This window comes from Rattus norvegicus, chromosome 1 (assembly GCF_021556685.1).
Source record: "Rattus norvegicus strain SHRSP/BbbUtx chromosome 1, alternate assembly SHRSP_T2T, whole genome shotgun sequence".
NCBI classification, from domain to species: Eukaryota; Metazoa; Chordata; class Mammalia; order Rodentia; family Muridae; genus Rattus; species Rattus norvegicus.
In genome coordinates this window covers 182,669,049-182,689,294 of record NC_141534.1, presented here as the reverse complement: position 1 = coordinate 182,689,294, position 20,246 = coordinate 182,669,049, and the positions used below count along the sequence as shown (strand labels likewise).

At 42.5% G+C, this 20,246-nt stretch overlaps 1 protein-coding gene across 50 annotated transcripts in view; it reads left to right on the top strand.

Annotated features, from left to right (window-relative positions):
• Sox6 (SRY-box transcription factor 6) overlaps positions 1-20,246 on the top strand; it is a 608,765-nt gene that overhangs the window by 566,805 nt on the left and 21,714 nt on the right. For all 50 annotated transcript variants that reach the window (XM_087657920.1, XM_087657862.1, XM_087657680.1 and 47 more), the window contains 1 exon segment: positions 1,507-1,615. In XM_087657920.1, coding sequence (XP_087514046.1) covers positions 1,507-1,615 — 109 coding nt within the window.

The following is a 20,246-nucleotide window of genomic DNA, read 5'->3' as shown; positions in this document are numbered from 1 at the left end:
GAAGGTACTAGGGAGACACATTCACTTCGGTTTTGATTTTCAATCTGTCTTTTATACAGGTCACAGTTCAGAGGTTTTCCCATGCGCTGCTGTTGAAACTAGTGAGTTTGTGTTACTCAATTGTTGAAATGATGGCTAGATGATTGTGTTTTCTTGCAAAGCTTTCCTAAAACAGTACTAGATTAATGCAGGGCTTATGCTGAGTTTCCTTCCAATGAAGATTTCAACATGGTCTCTGACAAAAAGGAAATGGAAAATTTACTGCCACAATTTGACTGATGTGAATTAATTATAGAAATATAATGATATTCAAAAATGATCGTATTAGAAAGCACAAACGCAGTGAGGCTGTACAAATGAGGCACATCCTCTATCAAGTAATTGTATGTTTGCTCCTTCAGAATATTTCCAAGTTTCTAAACATCTACAGAACAGAACGCTCGGCATGTTTCCATCAGATGGCAAGCATGCTCGATGCAGAACTAGGTCACTGAACAATAGACCGAGCAGCAGTCGGCACTGCACTGCTGCATAATGCATTAGTGTGATATGCAGAGCCGTTCCCGGAGCCGCGAGCTGCTACTCCATGTCTGTACACTCGGGCTGACACGACATTTAATATCGTCTCATAGTAATGAACAACAAGGCTTCATTCATTCATACGGAAAACACAAAGCCGAGTGTGAGTAGAGGCGAAGCATAGAGAAGGAGGTGAGGATGGGATTGCTGTGCTCAGTTTATATAGATCATCCCACCACACTCAGGATGGCCAGTGAGCCCCAGCCACTGCCTGAGAGGGGCAGGGCTTCTGCCATTGTGTTACCCCAGACTCCTGCTCTTACAGGCACTGGTAAACAAGCAACCACTTTGGGGTTCCCTCCTAAAGAAGTAGGGGTATTGAACCTTCCTGGGTTTTTTTTTTGATTGTTTTGTTTGGTTTTCTGTTTTTTACTGGGTGGGAGTCATGCATTCTTCAGTTCCTAGCAACTTAGTGTTGAAAGACTTGCTCCAAGCAAAGGAACAATGCCAATGTTCACTCTACCAACTTTGACACATTCAAATCCTGGTACGAAGAGTTCTAATTTGTACTTTATCAGGATTTACTGATCAAAATCATAATGTCTAGATGGAAAGGGTGTTCTCCCATTCAGCTTAGCAGTAGGTTTTAGAACATTCTTAAGTTTTTGCACATCTGGCCTCTCTCCACTGCATTTCTTAAAGATTCTAGAAGCAAGTCCAACAGAAGGACCAGGACAGGCAGAACAGCTCTGGCACATTCTCTGTCATGGCCTCCCCTTCTTCCAGGTTCAGCCTTCTAGACTTCCAGATTACCCATGTCGTCAGTGACACTCTTAGCCTTCAGCCATCTCAGAGCTGGAGTGGGTTGGACATGATGTTTCTAAGGCCACATTGTGCCCATTAAGTGAGGGAGAAACTAGAAGAAAGCAAGCATCTAGCGACTCAAAACTAAAACTAAAACAGGCCTCTGGCTATTTTTTCTCCTAGGAAAGAACACGCTTTGAGAACCTGGGTCCCCAATTAACAGGAAAGTCAAGTGAAGATGGAAAGCTGGGCCCTGGTGTCATCGATCTGACTCGGCCAGAGGACGCAGAAGGTGAGTGGGTGGCTTATGTCTCTGCTGATCTGTACCTGTATGAAGATGAGTGGGTCAGGCATGGGATCCATATAACCATTGGAGTCACTAATTAGATTTTCTAGGCAAAAATGAAATGTTGGTCTTCAGTGTGTATTACAGTTGAGGGCTTTGAGACAATGCTGGCTTCTCTATTCCTGAACACATGAAACCCAAGTACCTCAGGATGTTATTTAAAGTTTTAGTGAAAAATCCTTCTATATTCCTTCTAACAGATCTCTGTGTATCACCTACTTCACTGGATTCTCGTTAAGAAAAATAAGAAACATAATTTTAAAAAGTCTTCTTTGTAAAGAAGAATTCTTTGAAGAAAAATCTAGACCAAGTAATTCCTAGGCACTGTCAAACCACTTGGGACTAATGGACATATAGATTCAGCAGACACCGACTGACTTCTTAGGAAAGACCCAGCTCCGGGCCTGTGCACTAACCATGGCAGAAGCCTGTTTAGTGTCTGTTGGAGAGAGCAGCCTCCCTCTCAGGATGTCTACCTGCAGCTCTCTCATGCCCATCCTCATTGCTTCCTGTTTGTTTGTCTTAAATGCACCAAGCGCCTGTCAGCAAAAATCGTTCCCCAGAGGACAGTTACAATTTATAGGTTAGGTCAGCACTTTGCTGGCAGCGTGGCCTGGTTATTTACTGTGTCATCACAGAGTGGGGACTGGCTTTCCCGTTAGCTGTTTCTTTGGCAGAATCCATCCCACCAGTCAGGGAAGATTAATTTGCTCTCTTAAGAGTAACAGGATCCTTTACCCATCTCAGATCCTAGTGAACATCCTTTTTTTAGCTTGAGGGAAAAAGTCTTGCTAGTTCCCCATGTACCGGCAGGATTTCTTCCAGGACCCTGATCCCTTAAAAACACACAAAGATAGTTTTTAGCAACAGCTGAACCAGACCTCCCCAGGCAGCTTGGAAATTCTGGGTATGAATCCTGAAAGATGGATGACGTCAGACAGGAGCAAGGCTTCAAGAGCTTGCAGAAGGCACGGTTTCTGTTGTCAGTTGGAGATACTGATTCTTGGGTAGTCTTGGGTGCAAAGGGTCAACATAAATTCTGAATAGTATATACATGAATTTGTGTGCTTGTAAAAGAGAAGGGGGAGGGAGAGAAAGCAACAAAGAGGAAGTAAAGGGACAAGGAAAGGAAAAGGGAAGAGGAAGAGGAAGTGAGACATTAAAGGACTTCAGGACTCTACCTGCTCTCCTCCATGAGCAGTGTGTATCAAGGGTACACTGACATTGTCATAGGCACATAGATGAGCAGGCTTTCACTGACAAGGGCTGGATGCTTCTGTCTAGCCAGCCAAAATGGTTGGCATGGTTAACAGGTTGATGGCAACACAGACATGGTCGTCAGCCTGGTGGTCTGCAAAGAAGTGTTTTAGATCAGGCTCATCTCAGACTCCGTGGGAAGCAGTATGTAGAGTGCCTGAGTCTTTGGCTTTATAAAGTAGCTAAACCATCTCCAGCGCTTTGGGGGTTCTGACTGTTCACTTGGCTATGGACCAGGAGCTGCAGAGTTCTGTCATCTGACCCTGCTCTGCCTGCACTTTCATTTGATTTCTTAACTATAGATTAGCTATAAATAGAGTGAGTTGTCTCTCCGTAATGCTGCTCATCAATTTGCTGTGACTATGTGAATGGAACTATTGGCCATTATAAAAAGATACAAACCTTAGCGGCAGAGAAAAATCTACATAAGGGTTGTGGAAATTCCACTCGGTATGCACATTGTCTAGATTCAAATACATTTTCCTAGTTACTTTTTTTCCTTTTTTTTTAGCAAACATTTATCCAGTGTTCCTCTACCAGATGATCAGTTACTTTTACAGTCTTTTCTCATACAATTGTTAGATACTCTTTGAGGACAATGTTTATTTATTGTTGTGTTATTATTATTATTATTATTATTATTATTATTATTATTTTATAGCCAAGACTGACCTTAAGCATATGATTTTCCTACCTTAGTCTTGCAATAACTATCTATATTCCATAACACATAGCTGGTATTATTTTTTTCCCATTTTACAGATTAAAAGACTGAGGCTGGAAAATTTAAATTTAAATTAAATAAACTTGCTATAGGTACAATGCCAGTAATGGTAGAACTAAAACTGGATGGAAGGTTCAGGTTCTGGCTTCCAGACTATACCTCTGTATAGTCGGATAATTGTAGTCTTCAGTTTTCTGAACAAAATACTTGTGACCTTCCTCAGTATGGCCCATTTCCTCTCCCCTAAATATAGCTGGTCATGCCATACATCAGTTCTCATGTTACCCCATCACACGGAGCAGCATGCTGATGAGTGTAACAGTAGACAGGCTGTAGTGGCCCAGGAGCTTACGGAGCGTGTGAAAACCTCCCTTCAGAAGCTTGCCCAGAGTTGCCATTGAGACCTCATGTGCCTCTGGGGGACTGTGAGTTCATGAATGGAGTCGAGTTACCTGAACTAATATGGACAGCAGTGTAGAGCCTTTGTGAGGACTTCTGGGATGGGGAGCAGCCTTCTGCTGAGTCCAGTCTAGTTCCTGGCATCTGTTCAGGCCCACGCTGATTGCAGATCCTGCTGGAGTTACAGTTCATATTAAAGTCAGGATAGTTAGCAGGTACACATAATATTCTCTCCACTCTGCTTCATACTCTCCTCAGCATGAGGATTAGAAAGGGCTGGAGTGTTAAGGTAACAACAGTCAAGTGTGTTTACTCATCCACTAAGCCCATGGTTCAACAAAACAATCAACCAACATTTCTTGGGTGCCTGTGGTGTGCCAGTCCCCTGAACTAGACCCTGGGTAAATCATGGGAAGTTGAAATAGTGATGTCTTCAGCAACTAGAGCTTATGGTCTAGTGAGGGAATACGAGATTCAAAGATAAATCTGTGCATACAAAAGTAGTACCCTATCATCACTGAGAGTAGGACTTTAAGAGTAAGACTTCTTGGTCCTCTACCAAATACCCAGACGGCAAGCTCTTTAAATAGCTGAAAGGTGAGCCCTGCCTCTAGCTTGGGAGATCACCTCCTTCCATCCATGCACCATCATTTCCCAAGCTCCCTCTCACCTCACCGCGGAGAGCCATCTCAAAGGGATGTGCCCTTCCTGCATGTCTCATCCCTCCTGTGAGGCTTCTTAAGTATTAAAGTAAGTCCGTCAGAAGTCTGGCCCTGCTTGGACATGCTTCCCAGGACTGCCTGCCTGCCAGCCATGAAGACGATGGCGTTTCTTAGAAGCAGCTTGAAGGCCTGCTTTCCACCCTGGGCATGGAGGCAACAGGGAAAAGGTTGCCCCAAAAGGCAGCTGTGCACGTGTATTAACCACTCATCAAAATCAAATGACAAAACCATAAGCAAGGCAAACAGAAATTAGAAATATAAAAGGCAAATGTCTTCAAAATTTTATTTTTAAAGTCCAGCTGTTATCTGGCTTGGATGTGACAAGACAGCATTTCTTGTTCGCCATGGTATTTATAAAGCTACGCCTTCAGTGGTGCTGGGGACTTCGGAAGCCTGGGTAAGGCCCTGTTATGTTTAGAAGCTGATGAAGATTTAACTTGTATTGATTTCATACAACATTTTAACATTCCTTTAGTATATGTGAGAATGGGAGGATTTGGTTAGTCGGGATTGTGACCTTGTATTAAAAATGACAATCTGACAAACAGCTGCCAAATTGTTCACAGACTATCCATGTGGTGTTTCCCCTTTCTCGGCTCTTTATAGGCCAGAGTTCCTTCTTAGCTGATTTCAAAGTTACACTGTGTAACAGAAAGGCCCCTGGCTTGGTTATTGGGAGGTTTGGATTAAAGCTTTTTTTGCCCCAGCAGAAGTCTCTTTATCTTTTAAAGGAGGCATGTTGGCTTTCATTGTCTCCAAAGTTCCTTCCTATCCCATGCTTGTTCAGAGGGAAACACAGAGTCTGTTTCTGGTGAGAAAAGTGATATATCCACATGAAGCTCAGTCAGTTCCACTGAGGTTTCTATTTTCAGAGAAATGATAGAACGATGGCTTCAAGGATTTACTTCTGCCACTTACTCAAGTGAGTTTGCATGTTCTTTGTGCTTTACTGTTTACTAATGAGAACAGCACATCTGCAAGTATTGCTTACCTTCCACAGATTAGCTTCTTCCCTGTATGCTCACTCTCTCTCTTCCCCCTCCTTTCCTCCTTCCCCCTTGCCTTCTCTCCCTCCCCTCCTCTATCTCTGATTAGCTCCTCCCTCCTCCTCTTTTCCTCTTTTCCTCCCCTCTCTCCCTCCCTCCCTCCCTCTCAGTTTCCCTCTTAAACCTGTGGCTTTACACTGCTTTGCAGTATGTTTTGGTTAAGAAAATGTTACTTTTCTCAAATTTTCACCTTCAGTTACTGTGGTGTAGCCTTGGAAGGATCTGTCCCTCATTCTCATGTGAGGAGTGGTGGAGTATGTGTTATTCTTTAGGGACAAGCCCTGAAGGTGATTATCTTTAGCTGATGTTTGAACCTTGCATTGGCATTGTACCAGTGTGCTGTACTCTGTGTGTTACTCACATGATTTGATGGGAATGGATATTTCCATCCTGGGGACTTCCTGGATAGGTCTGTGGCTCCCAGAAGCCTTCTGTAGCTTCTTTCTCTCCTGGTCTTTTATTTATCATCAGCTCAAGCTCACTGTTTATGGAATTAGAAGACTGCAGGGTTTCCTTCTTTTCTTTCAGAATGTACCAGTTGCCAGTTAGAGTGCATATCCTTTCTTGGCAGCCCCACCTTCCCTTGGGCCATCCTCTGAAGTCCCTGACACTTTGTCCTATCTCTTACCTTCTCTGGATCCTTACTCCTACAGGGAAGGAAGTTTGCTTCCGTGAGGCAGGAGTCATTGGAGGCAGCAGAAGAAATCGTAGCCTAACCTGAGGTGGCATTCCAGGCTACTTGTGCTTTAGAGTTTGAGGGTCACTGGTGCAAGTCCATCAGAGTGCTGGTGCTTTATCCTTCAAAACCAGATCCTCAAATCTGGAACAAAGAAGGGGACCTGACCCCTGCAGTTTCAGCTGAGATGTCCCTTCTCTGGTCACCAGTCACTTCAAGAACTAGGAGACTCCCATCCCTAATGTTTCCTTCTAGGAAGTTAGGTTCTCTCCCTGCTCTTCCTAACCTTTGCGTCGGGAGGTTGAGGGAGAGCAGGTTTTAAACTTTTCTCAAGCCCACAGTCACCTGAAAGAGTTCACAAGACTTTGGGTGTTCTGAATACCCATATAGGTGCATAAAAGAGTTATATGAGTCAAACAATTCTTTGGCATAAACATAGTTTTGTCATTTACTAAAGACAAAAGCAGACTTGCAGCTGCAGGAGGTACAGCACCTTCAGCATTTTTCAGAGTGATTGACATTTTGATTTTATAATTATCACTGCTGAGAAATCTCCTTTACCTAACAAAATGACAGAGGTGTACTTAGGTCCATTTTAGGAATGATTGGAAATTATCCTAAAGCAAGCTAAAATTTCAGTGATTTGTATGAAACTCAAGTCAGCATCCCAAATGGCAGATTTTAAAATCCAACATTCTGATGCAACACAACCCACAGATACACTGTCTGATGTCTCTGTTACACACAGAGTGACAGATGATGGCAGGAAGATAATAAAAGTCTTTGTTTTCTCTAAGAAAGCCATTATGGTTCTGTACGGACATAAAACTGTAGTTCACTGACAACAGCATGATTCACAGCATGTGGTAGTCTCAGACCTGAGCAGAAGCATGAAGTCAGCACTCTCAGCTGCCAGTGCCATGATGTCCAGTACAGCACCAGTCAGACAGCCTGTGTTCAGAACCCAGGCTGCTGTGAGGCCACGCAACTCAGCACAGGTCGGTGCTTCCGGAGACACTTCTGATCCATCATGTGCCTGATTTGAATTAATTATTGGTCACTGTGTATTCAGAGACCTTTAACTGTGGCCACCCTAGCCCCAGCTTCTATGTTTGGCTAGATGGCCTTGTGCAGGTGGTGACCCAGAGTTTAAGAAGTAGTGGTCTTATTTAGATGGTTTCTAGTGACAGGGCTGTTGGTTTCTTTAACTCTCTAATTATACTGCCTTGTAATTGGACTCATTAGCCCTTAATGCAACCGGAATGTAGCAAGTATCAATTAGGGACCATGCGGTCTTGTTATTTGTCTGTTGGTCTGGTTTTGCAGTAGTGAAGCTTGAGCCTAGAGCCTTGTCCACACAAGGGAAGGGGTCTACCACTGAGCCAGAGCTCCAGCCCAATGTAATCTTTTAGATAAATGAAATTTTTAGAAAAATATTCCAGAGTGTGTCTTTTCTCAGAAGGGTATCCATCTGGTAGAATATGTACCAGGAATAAAAGGTGAAGAATTATATCTACAAGCAGAAAAGATTAGAGTGAATCAGAAGGACTATTAGCCAAGGCTGTGCGTCAGGGTTAGGCATCTGGCCTGCTATCGCTGCCTGAAGCAACATATCCAGGCATCCCAGAGACCTTCCTCAGACAGAAGAACCTGGAGGAACCAATAGGCAGGTGTCTGCAGCCAGGCTAGGAAGTGGGGGAGGCTTGAGATGTGGTAGAAATGAGAAATAGCTGCGCAGGCTGGGAGAGCAACAGAGTTCACAGAGCGCTTGGCTCTGGGCTGTTGTATGAGTATCACAAAAATGTATTTTACTGAGGATATAAACCGTTTTAGAGGCTCCTGTGCAGTAGCTTATATCAGCTCTATATATAAAGTGCAGGGCTCTTAAACAAGCAAATAAACTTCTCTTACAGAAATATATTTGCAGTGTCTTAAAAGCCCCCAAATAACTTTTAATGTTAGGAGAAAACAATTTCCATTGAACTCTTCAAGTGATAGATGGGCCTGATGGGGCAAGAGAGTGAAATGTCAAGGGTTTTGTGTAACTGCATCCCGAATACTTCCTAAGAACACAGCCTGCTTCCTATAGTTGCAGGGCTTGAAAGTCCAGTCAAAGGCCAAACCATTCATCTGAGAGGAGCTGAGCCCTGCCCAGTGGCTAGTTTCTCTGGAGACTGCACTGTAAAGATCCAGTGATAGTGTGTATGATACACACACACATACACACACACACACACACACACACACACACATACACACACACACACACACACTACACATCAGAAAGAATGTCCTTATCCCAAGGGAGATATGTCTGTCTGTGCTATTACTACATTACAGAATGGCCCCCAACTCTACAGCAACCAAATGACCAGGATTACTACCTCCTACCTTGAAAATTAGACCCCAAATCAGACTGCTTCTCTAGCCATGGGCCTGTAAACCAATCTACTGGAGTGAGTATGTAACACATGCACAAACATGTTGTCTTTGTCTGGGTCCCTGTCCTAAAACTTCCCTCTCCTGGCAGCAGGAGCCACTTGACTTTCCATATGCGGACTGTAACGTTTGTCCCAAGCTTAGGTTGGTAGAAATCAAAAGGCATGAAGTCAATTCTGAATGCTCTGAACACTTCCCTGCTTATGATCAGGATTGAACTTGAAACATTTTAGCCTAATTGGCTCTTTTTCTTCCCCTAAATTTTGGAACAGTTTTTTGGTACCTCATTTTACAGGACCAGTACTATAAAGGACTCCTTACTTCTTTTTTGACTTCCTCATTTCTTATCTTCATCCTATATTTCACTGCCCTCCTGTACATACCTTGTCCTTTCCTAGTCTGTGTTCTGTGGTTGTTTGTTCCTACCACCTGCAAATCCCCAAGCCCATCTTTCACTCTGTGGAGATGGCTCTCAGTAGACTGGACCACCCATGCCAGAAAGCAGCTCTTTTCAACCAGAATCTGTCCCTAAATAGAGCCTCACAACCCCCAGCTTAACTCATAGTGGTCAAATGGGTCATAATGTCTCATATACATAGCACTATCATAGTGCAGAGCTCTTAAGCACTTCCAGTGTTTTGGAACTGAGAGGGAGAAAGGGAGAAGGGAGAGAGGGAGGGAAAGAATATGAGTATGAATGAATGAATGAATGAATGAAAGAAACTTGGAGCAGAACTGAGCTCTCTGGTGGAAAAGCCTTAGCACTACATAAGCTCAATGTGTTTATTGCATGCAGTTGAACAGAGATCAGGGTTATTCCATGCAGGTGAACAAGTAGGCAGGGTTAATATGTACAGATAAAAAAGGGGGTAAAATTATTTCATATAGATAAGCAAGAAGGAGGGGTTTATAGCATACAGCTTGATCAAGGAGACAGGTTTAGCTAATCTTGGTAGGAGCAGGTTCTGTAGGGGAGTAAGCACTCTGCAGGCAGTAAACATCCAGTAGGAGAAAGCTATGGTAGACATTTTCTGTGCACACTATCAACCTCCACACACAAACCAAAGAAAGGCCTTGCTCCTCTGAGCCACAACCCAGGGAGTATTCTCTTTGTACTTTCTCAAGAGTCTGGATCTGTGATCCTTGACAAATCCTATAACAAATAATACCCATTCATTCAGGATTTACTAACTCAGGGCCTTCTCCACTCCCCACATGTAAGAGAAAATTAAAAAATATTCACATTGTGTCTTAAAGAGCTACTCATGTAACTAAGATTCCATGGTTAGCACACACAGGAGATAAAGTAGTATTCCGCTGCTGTATTCCATATTCAAGTATGTCTTTGCAGAAAGAGAAGAAGGCCCAATTGGAGGAGGAAGCCCCCAGTGCTTGTGAACAGCACAAATTCTAGAAGTCCTGAGAGAAGTGTGCCTGGAAATAAGCCTACGGTAGACAAACAGAAAGTTGGGGCACTCAGCTGACAGAATAAAAAGAATGGACAATAAAGCAGGTGGGACAATAAAGCGGCTCCAGTAGGACAGGGTCACCCCTCTCACATGTGTCCCCTTCTGTCAAAGACTCACTGACTTTACTGTCCATTTGTATTTGCAGACTTGAATGCTTTCTGGAAGTGGCTGACCCTCTGCTGCAGAGGGTCCTGAGTGCCAGGGTGAGGAATTTGGACTTTGTCAAATAGGCAGGCATAAACCTTTGTCAAAGAGAGACGTAGATCCCAGAGGCTGAGAGTAAAGGAACGCAGCAAGGAGGCCTTAGAGCTCATGTAGCCACTGCGTTCCTCCTCTGCCTTTCCGTCTGTGCAGTGGGCTTGTCCAGCTGCATGTCTTTCTGTGCTAGGTCTGGCCTATGGAGGCCAAGCAGGTATTGGGTGGGGTTCTATGGGGTTCTACCGTTGGGCCCTCACAAGAGTGAATTTCCCAATTGCTGTTGTCTAGTGGACACTTATAGCATCCTACTCGTGTCTGCCCCAAGTTAGGCCTTGGTGTCCGAGAGATCAACATATCAGCAAGTGCCTATGTTGTCAGCAGCTGCATTTAGGATTCATTTGTAAACAATATCTCTGAACTACAATTAGTATCTCAAGTAAATATAATATAGGCTTGCTTTCATGGTAGAGGAGTTACAGAGTCCACTCCTGGAAGTGGTGAAATAGCAGATGAGAACTGCTCAGTGTGGCAAGTCAATAGAAGTAGCAAAAGGCAACAGGAGAGTGTGCAGACCCTAAACAGCTATAGGTATATTTTTTCCCATCTCAGCTCTTCTTATGACACATAACAGCATATAAGAAATTACAGGGGGACTTAATTACAATCTAACTTCAGAAACTCCGGGGTGCCAGAGAAAGACACAGGCATGTCTCTAAAACCCCTACTGTGCAAGATCGCTGCTGTCCTCCACTGTCACCGTGTGTACTTCAGCACTTACGTTAGAGCTGGTTGCGCTGGACCCTGGGGCGAGCTGTAGCTAGGACATCATGCACTCAATGCATTTGGAGTAGATGGGCACGTGGAACTAGTGATGTGAATAAATGAGGTTAAATGTCAGGTTACAGGTAGGCGTAAGGCATAGGGTATCTCATATTGGAACCCAGAGTTCTGCCAGTCTTCCCAAGGATTAAACAGTCCTTTAAGTTGTGTCTTTAAGGAGTGATTTCAAGACGGATGTACCTTTGTAGAAAAGTAGAGAATTGGGATTCACAGCATGAAAAGTGTGTGGGAACCAGGGGTAGTGCAGTGTTAAAAACCAGCACTTCCAGTAGACCAGCAAGAGACAACACTGAAGTCATATAGAGAAGCTCGCCTGCTCCTGGAGGTTAAGATCTATCTATGTACACAGAGGTAGGGTAGGGCATTGGAGGAGTTTAGGTAGAGAAGTGGCCTGGTCAGAAGTGAATGTGTGATGTTCCACTCTGCCTGAAATCAGAGAGTGGTATTTCTGTGGAGGTTAAAAACATTCAAACCTGGAAAGAGGGATCTAACTCAGATGGCTAGATTTTAAAGTAATCTGGCAGGGACCTGGAGGGGCTAAGATAATCAGCAAAGGCAGAGTTGAGAAGGATCAAGTAATGTCTTCCTTATAAGCAGCATTTCTTTGCCTTGGTTTATGCTTCATTTCAGAGTCTGTGGTAGGAACAAGGGCTAGGTGAAGCCAGGAGCTGCTGAGCCATGTGAATTATTTAGTCTACCAGCTTTCAGCAGTCTCTGTGTCCTCCACGGGCCTCTGCTTTTACCAGAGGTTGGTTCCCCTGGAGTCCTCAGAAGACAAAACCTGTTATTTCTTATTTCATCCCCAGTGGTTTCCAGTTCAAACTTAAACGTTGCTTTTCACCTGGGTGCACCAGCACATGAGCCCTCCAGAGCTGCACATGACATACAGACTAAGTGGAATATTCCGTGCTCTGTGCCACTTTGAGATCATTAAACTACAGAAGCTCAGAAGCCATCCCAGCTGCCGTGGGAGTCTGTAGCTGAAACAAGCTGAAGGACTCTGTTCAGCTATCTGTACAAAGTAAATATAACGAGAATTTAAAAAAATTAAACCTAAACTGAGAGCAGGAGACTGCAGGGCCACTGGTGAGAATTCCCTTCATTTTGTAAAGCCACGGGCCACATGCACCAGCTCACCACAAAGTCATTAAGCCTTTTTAAGCTCAGATGAAAAACATTAACACATACCACAAAAGGCTTTAGTATAGCCCCTTTGTCCTCACATATGGCACGTTATAACTCCTGCACCACTCTACTCTGTGTTTGTTTAAAGCTGCCTACATCAGGCGGGGCCTAAAAGAACAAAAGACATCTTGAGCAATCCTTAGCAGGAAATGGGCTAATCTAAACATGGTTTGTGACACTTTAAGTAGAATAGAAAGCAGAGGGATTGATTAGCCATTAATGTCCAATTGGCTCCATATGGATGTTGCAATACTAAAGCCTTTTCAGGGCAGTAGCCGAGTTATTGAATTAGAGTCTATGTTTCCTCAGAGCTGACCTTAGGGAATTCCCTTTCGGTTCTTCTTGTTAATCTTTTAAAAAGAAGACAGTTTTGAATAGAAGAACAGAACAGCGCTGTCTACAGTAACACTCATAGCCCTGAAGTCAGGGGATGCCTTATGCTGTAATTTCAGTTCTCCATGCTTCTTCAGTGCCATGTGTGGTGCGGAGGTGGGCAGCATCACAGACCACAGTAAAGGGCATGAACGTCATAGCTTGCAACAGGCTTCTTGGATATGCTAAGCTGCGCAAGGAAGAGCATTCCTGCAGTGAGAAAGAAGCCTTCATTCTGGTGAATGAGAACGGGCTAGAGGAATTGTGATTGACTGAAAGTTGGCAGACCCGAGTTCTAAGTGTGCCTCTGCTCCTTGATAGTATGACGGAGACAGGTTAGTACAGTGTTCACAGAGTCTGTAAGCCTTGGTCGGAAGGGCTACCTTCATACCCATTTCAGAGTACTGTGAGGAGGACTGAGACCATGTATTTAGTGAAAGCACTTCATAGATATTGTTTTGTGCACAATTACATAGCACACCTGGTGTGCTTTCTTGGAATATGACCTCTGGCTTCGTCTATCAAAAAGTTAAGTTGCTTCCCAAAAGATCATTTGGGAATGGCAACTAATTAACTGTTTCCAGAATATCGAGTGAAACATTTATTTGTTTGTATACTACCTATGACTACCCATCTACCTTTGTAGTTTAGCCACTAAGTTTCTTGGTTTAGACAAAGGCTATAGATGAAGGAAATGAAGGGTATTTGTTATAGTGGACTTGCAGAGCCCAGGGATGAAAATGAGGACATGAAAATGTATCTATGGCCTTTCCTACATTGGCAAGTGAAGAATTAAATGCCTTAGGCAAATGACCACAGGCACCCCATCCTTCTCTTCTACACTGTTGATTCTTAGATTTCCGCCAATCTTTAGCTCAGAAGAGCCAATCATATATCCACCATATGTGCCTTCCTCAAGACTCTTCCCCAGTATTGCTAGTATGCCTTGCTAGGGCCTGCTTGCCCTTCAGCTCAGTGGTGAAGCACTTGTCTAGCCTGTGCAAGGCGCTCAGTCAGTTTCCAGCACTGCCAGAGTAAACAAACAAACACATCCAGCTGACAGTTTATAAAAGAGGCAGGGAAAAGCCATGCCCTGCAGGCCTGGCCGTCTATGTCTCAGACATGAGGAACATGTTGTTTCCCTCACGATGGAGGCTTTCTTAGACACAGAATATGTTTCCTACTAAGTTGACCACAGGACAGTTAGCTCCTTTTCCTCCCTTACTTCCTTTCTTTTGTTTTAAACAAGAAGAAATATCAAATTTTAATTTTAGTCAGTATGCTTGTAATGAAAGTAAGTTAGCATTCTGACCATAAGCAAGACAGAAGCTAGCAAAGGGCTCCCCTGATTGGACATAGCTAATTCCACAGTAATGAGCTGAATCTCTACCACAGCCATTTGGATTTGGTAAGATGAGAGCGGTGAACAAACTGAATGTGATTTTAAATTCCTCTTTCCTGATATTCCATGTTCCTCCGAGAATTCCTTTCTCATGTCCCCTCTCCCACCAAAATTTTGATCATCTATATTTTTACTTCTAGTGTGCTTGTTTTTATTATCCCTACTAACTACATAAGAGGCTATCACATGCATCAGATAACTGTTAAGTCCTACAAAGAGAAACAATCATTTTAGTGATGACGAAGCAATCTGAAATGCTGTGATTATGTACTGTTATCTGGAGCCACCTACTGCAAGTGCTGCCCCCCGTACTCAAAAGCAACCAATGAGAGCTCATTCTGCCTTCCCATGATTGTTTGTTTGTTTGTTTGTTGTTTTGGTTTTTGGGTTTTTTTGACCAACACCATTGTTGAGTTAATTATGATCTGAGAATACCACACATTTCTCAGGGCTCTTGAAAAAGATGTTCAGAAAAAGTCATTGGCTAAGTTGGTTGGCTTTTCATTTTAAAATTGTATTGCTTTTTTTTTTTTTAGTTAAGCAGATTTTAAAACATTTTTCTTTGGGGAGTATCCTATAGTATTCATACTTTACTCATTTTCCAATTATTTCAAGTTTTGTCTATTATTACTAGAACTATGATGGTGTTCTTATATCCTTCTATTTTTACACAGACATTTTCATTTATTTTAGAGAGGCACTTGGAGTGAGACTGCTGTCTTATAGGCTAAACTGCCAGGAAATTATTCACTGTCCCACATTTCTGCTGGTTGGCCCATGCTTGCCAACAACATGGCAAGCATGTTGTTGTGCCCTTGTGACAAATGTGACCTGAGGTCTCAGTGTGGTTTTGATTTGCACTCTCCTTGTAATTAACTATGAGAGCGGCTTTCCTTGCCTCCATTGCTATCTCTTCTTTTACAACCCTCCCCCCCCCCCCGTTTCCCCTTCTAAAAAGCACATGCTTACTTTTATCCATCTGTTTTTAAGGCATGAAAGGCTGATTTCTCCTCAGAGTCGGAGGGTTCGGGTGACAGAGAAAGCATGGCAGGAGAGGGTGAGGTGCTGGTCAGGGTGTCTGCTGTGAAGGAGAGAGCAAGATGAGTCTTATAGCTTTGTGGTTTCTATAGCTGTTATTTAGCTATTCTAGATTGAAAGTCTTACCAAATACATGCACTGAATCTTTCCCCAGCCTGTTCTTACATTTGGGTATTTGTTTATTTTGTGTGCTCTGAGACAGTGTCTCAGTCTGTTGCCCAGGCTGACATGGAACTCAGTATGTAGCTTCTGCAGGCCTGGCATTCTTGATGATCCTCCTTGCACAGCCTCCTGTGAGTGCCAGGGTTATAGGCAGTCACCCATAGCTGGCCCGTTTTCAACAATGACTCCTGATGAACGGCCCCTTTATTTTGATGCAGTTGAATTTGTTATTTTTCTTATGAGCTGAGAGCAGTATACAGCATCTCAAGACTCTCAAAACTCTGAAGTCACTCTAAAGTGTTTGTTGCTCTTTATTTTGTATGGAGTGTTATAATGTTACTTTTGATTGCAAGTCATATCTCATCTTGAATTAATTGTTGAGTGTGGGATGAGAGGTCAAAGGTCACTCTTTTCAGTGTGTTTATTCCCTGGCTTAGTCCTACCTAGTTGGTGAAAGACCGTCGGGTCTTCTAATTTTGCTCAAGCCTGCATTGCTCCTTCTCTACTTTTTATATGGGCTTAGAAATCTCATGTCAATATCTACAAGAAACTCTTTGAGGAATAAATAAATTTGGGAAGTACTGATAAGTGTTGACTTTTTGCTTCATAAATGGTACATTTTGATTTACTTAGGGTTTCTAATAAGATAAGTGCGTGGCTTTCGGTGTAGATGTCTCAAACACTCTTTGGTTGAATTTAGTATTTTATTGTCTGATAATTGTTATTCATACAAAAGGTTATTTGTTTGTTTTTGAATAAGGGTCTCACTGTGTAGCTGTAGCTAGCCTGGAACTTACAATGTAGAGCAGGTTATTCTCGGGTTCTCAGAAGTCCACACACTTTCCTTTATCTCCTAAATTCTGGGACTAAAGGCATGTGCCACTAGACCTGGTCAAACCCTTTCCTAATGATTTTGATTGTTGACTGCCAATGCATAGATACATTTAATTTCTGTGTTATTTAATATCACAATGCTGAGTTTTCACTTATTCTAGTCATTGATTTTGTAGATGCCTTGTATTTTTTCTTACACAAATGGTACTACCTGTGAACAGATAGTAGCATGTACGCTATCTGTGTGCTTCTGTTTTGTGTTGACTGATCACAGTGAAGAGTGACTGTTCAGTGTGACCCTAGCTGTAAAATTTCTAATGCACTGAACAGAACAAGAACACTCTCTGTTACTCTGCCTTCTTGAGTCCCTTTATCATGAAGGAATATTGTTTTTTATCAGTGCCAGTTTCTGATTCTGTATTGATCAAGGGCAGTATATTGTTTGAGTTTTAAGTTTTAAATTAATCTTACATTCCTGAGGTTTAAAACTCAACTCAAAGTGAATTGACTTGCTTATTGGCAAATGTCCTTCTTCCTTTGTTCTGTGTTTGCAGTCATTGTCATCATCATTGTCATCGTCATCATCATCATCTTACTTTATGAATCTATTTCACTAGAAAAAAATAGATTTCTTGGGGAGGTGTCTGACTTATGAATTAAAATTTCTTCCTCAGTTATCAGAGAATTCATGCTTTCTACTTAAGTACGTTTTAGTAGTTGTCTTTTAAGGAGTTTGCTCATTTCCTCTAAGTTGTTAGATTGATTAAAATCCAGTCATTGAGAATATCCCTTTGTTGTCTTTTTAATGTGAACAGGATCCACAGTGAAATCCCCCCATTCAATGTAAATATTGATGTTCTTGTTTTTTCTGTTTGTTGATTAGTCTGAAATAGGTATGCCAATTTTATTGATTTTTTTCAAATTACTAAGTCTTTGCTTTATAAAAAGTATCTTTACTGTAGTACTCTTCTATTTCATAAGTTTTCTTTCTGAAAATAAAAATCTCTGAACTAAAATTGAGTTATTTAACTCATTTTTCTCTAGCATGAGTCTGAATATGAATATAATCTGAATTTTAAAAACATCATCAAAATTTCCATTTTGTTCTTCATCTCTGTCTGCTTGTGTTGAGAGCCTTTCTCTGCAATGCTACTGGCTTGTTGGCTGTGCTTCTAGTTGGTATTTCTGAGGGTGTGTCAGAAACCTTGATTTTTCTGACAGTAAAAATGTTGCTGCTTTAGCAGCCTGGTTCGATTCACTCTCCTAGCATCCTGAGCTATCCCACTAATTCTATCCCACATCCATCTCTTTATCATCCATATGTTGAAAGCCTGACAGAACTTCCCTTTTGCCGTGGAATTAACTCAGGCTTCAGGGCTGGAAGGCATAGTCTGAGTCTGTCCTCGGACACCATAAGCAGCATGGGTAGGCTTTCTGGTTACACTCCAGGCACTCCATCTGCAAACACCGAGAAGTATCTATCGCCTTGTGGGAAGTCTGCAACAACAGGATTTCATTACACAAACTTCCTTTTTCTAGGACAAAGTCTTCTACAGTGTCTGCTTGACTTTCATAACTCTGCACTGTCTTCAGACTGCTGCCCAGTGTTTCAAGTGTTTATCCTTTTGGGTTTGATCTGATAAAAGCAGTCTGCTACTACTGGACGGCAGAGACTTGGTTTTGTTTTGTTTTTTTTTTTTTTTACTCCAGTCTTTCTCATTCATTCTGACAAAATGAAAGTTTTAAAGGCTTCCCAGAGGGTTCACAGGTACCTTCTTCTCCGCTCCTTATGAGTTCACAGTTGATCACTGAGACTGTTTGGTGCTTTGCTCATTTAGTTTCTGCTTTGCTCTCCTCTAGAATACATTTATTCTCGGTTTAAATACCTTCAAGCCTTCTGAGATTGGCATTCAAGGTGTTTAGCGATCTAGCTCTGTTTATTTTTCTAATTTCATTTGTTAGGACTTCCCTTCCTTCTCCATAAACCCATTGCAAGCTTTTCACTGTGCTCCAGTTGGGAGTCTGTGTCTTTGTTCACACCGACTCCCTGCACCCCTTTCACACCACACTGACCAAATCTTATTCTCCTTTAAAAATGCAAGCAGCACTTTGTCTCTGAAACCTCCCTGTGGTGCATCTCTGTGCACCCCAAGGATGCTGATAGCATCTTTTCCCTTTGCAGTGTTCTGAAGTCACCTTCATTAGCACTGGCATGTAATTTTAACTGTGTGTTAACTGAGTCCTTAATAATTCTAATGCCGGGTTACTTCCCTTTGTGGAGCTCTATCCCGGTGCTTTCTATACACTGAAAATGTGTCATGAGAGTTTGCTAAATCAATGCACAGGAGTGATTACCAAGCACAATATAGCATTTTCCAGAATCTCTTCCTACAGAAACCTTTGTATAAGCACAAAGCCACCTTGCAGACTCACTCACCCAGACAGCCCCTGGGACTTAGGCAGGAAGGGCCCCTCTGTAGGATTAGTTCAGGACCATTGCCATAGGCTGTGATGGGGAAGTGAGCCTCTTAACAACCCACCTGGAAAAGCTCAGTCTTCTGTCTTCTCTAAATCACTCACTTCCCAGCTTCCTAAGAAACCTTTGTCTTGGCAGCTTCAATCCTCTCCCTATAGATTCTTTGTTTACCTGAAAGTTTGTGTTTACACAGCCTTCTCTGGAGAAAGAATGAATTAACTAACCTAAGCCCTCTGGTGCAGGGACACTGTAGAGAGCAGGAGGGCCCAGCAGACTGAGTCTTCGGATTCCTGGGATGTCCTGCTGTCCTCCTGGCCTTCTTGGGGCTGCCTTTGCTGCTGGGTAAAGACTCTCAGGTCAGCAGGAAAGGTGTGGTCCCTGGACACATGGCTGTGAGTCTACACGCCTAGCCACTCTCTGTGGGACTCCCTTGACTTCCCAAACCAGTCGCTCATCCAACTCTGAGCCATTGCATACCAGAATTTGGTTATTTAAGAATATACTTATCTTTGTGCACTAAATGATATTTTCAAAAATGAATAGGCCATGGCATAGTTGATATAAAGATTTTACAAGATACTTAAAGCAGAAAGGGAATTTTGGGTTTCTGAAATATAGGTTAATAGAATATCTTTTGAAATTAATGTATAATATTTTATATCTTTTAAAAGGGGGTTAAAACATGTAATTTCCATTTTAATGGAATTTTCTGAATTTATACACGCATGTACAGCATATGTATTTCTAGTGCTACAACAGTCACATGATCCTCTTGTTTCTTTCATGAACAAGGTCTTAGGGAAGTTTAGTAACATTCTCTAAGACTTCTCTGTCTCTCAGATCTCTGTGGAATTCTTTCTTCACTTTTCTCAAACCTAGAGCCAAAGCACAAGTGATAGATGAGTGACCATCTTAGAGTACAAAGGACAGTGACACCGAGAGATTTCCTATCTAAAGATTCCATTCAAGAAGTCTTCATTGGAAGGCATCTTTCTGTATGGTGAACCTGAGATTGCTTCATAGAAGCTGTGTGTGGCACAGATATTACACAACGTGGAAATACAGAACACCCTGGTGGAGCATGCGTAATGCACAGTCCAGCACTGTGTTTCCTCTATCAATGTAAACATGAATCTGGATATTGTAAAATCTGGGAAAGGACTTCCTCCTTCTAGGACATTGGCAGTACTGAGTCCAGGGGAAGTGTAAACTATTGTCAGCCTGCTGTCGAATGTCTAGGTAAGAAAGAGAGCGACATCCAAGATGTCATCTCTATAATGATGTATACCTTGGAGTACCTCAGACATGGAAGACAGGAGAGAAAGAATATATACAGAA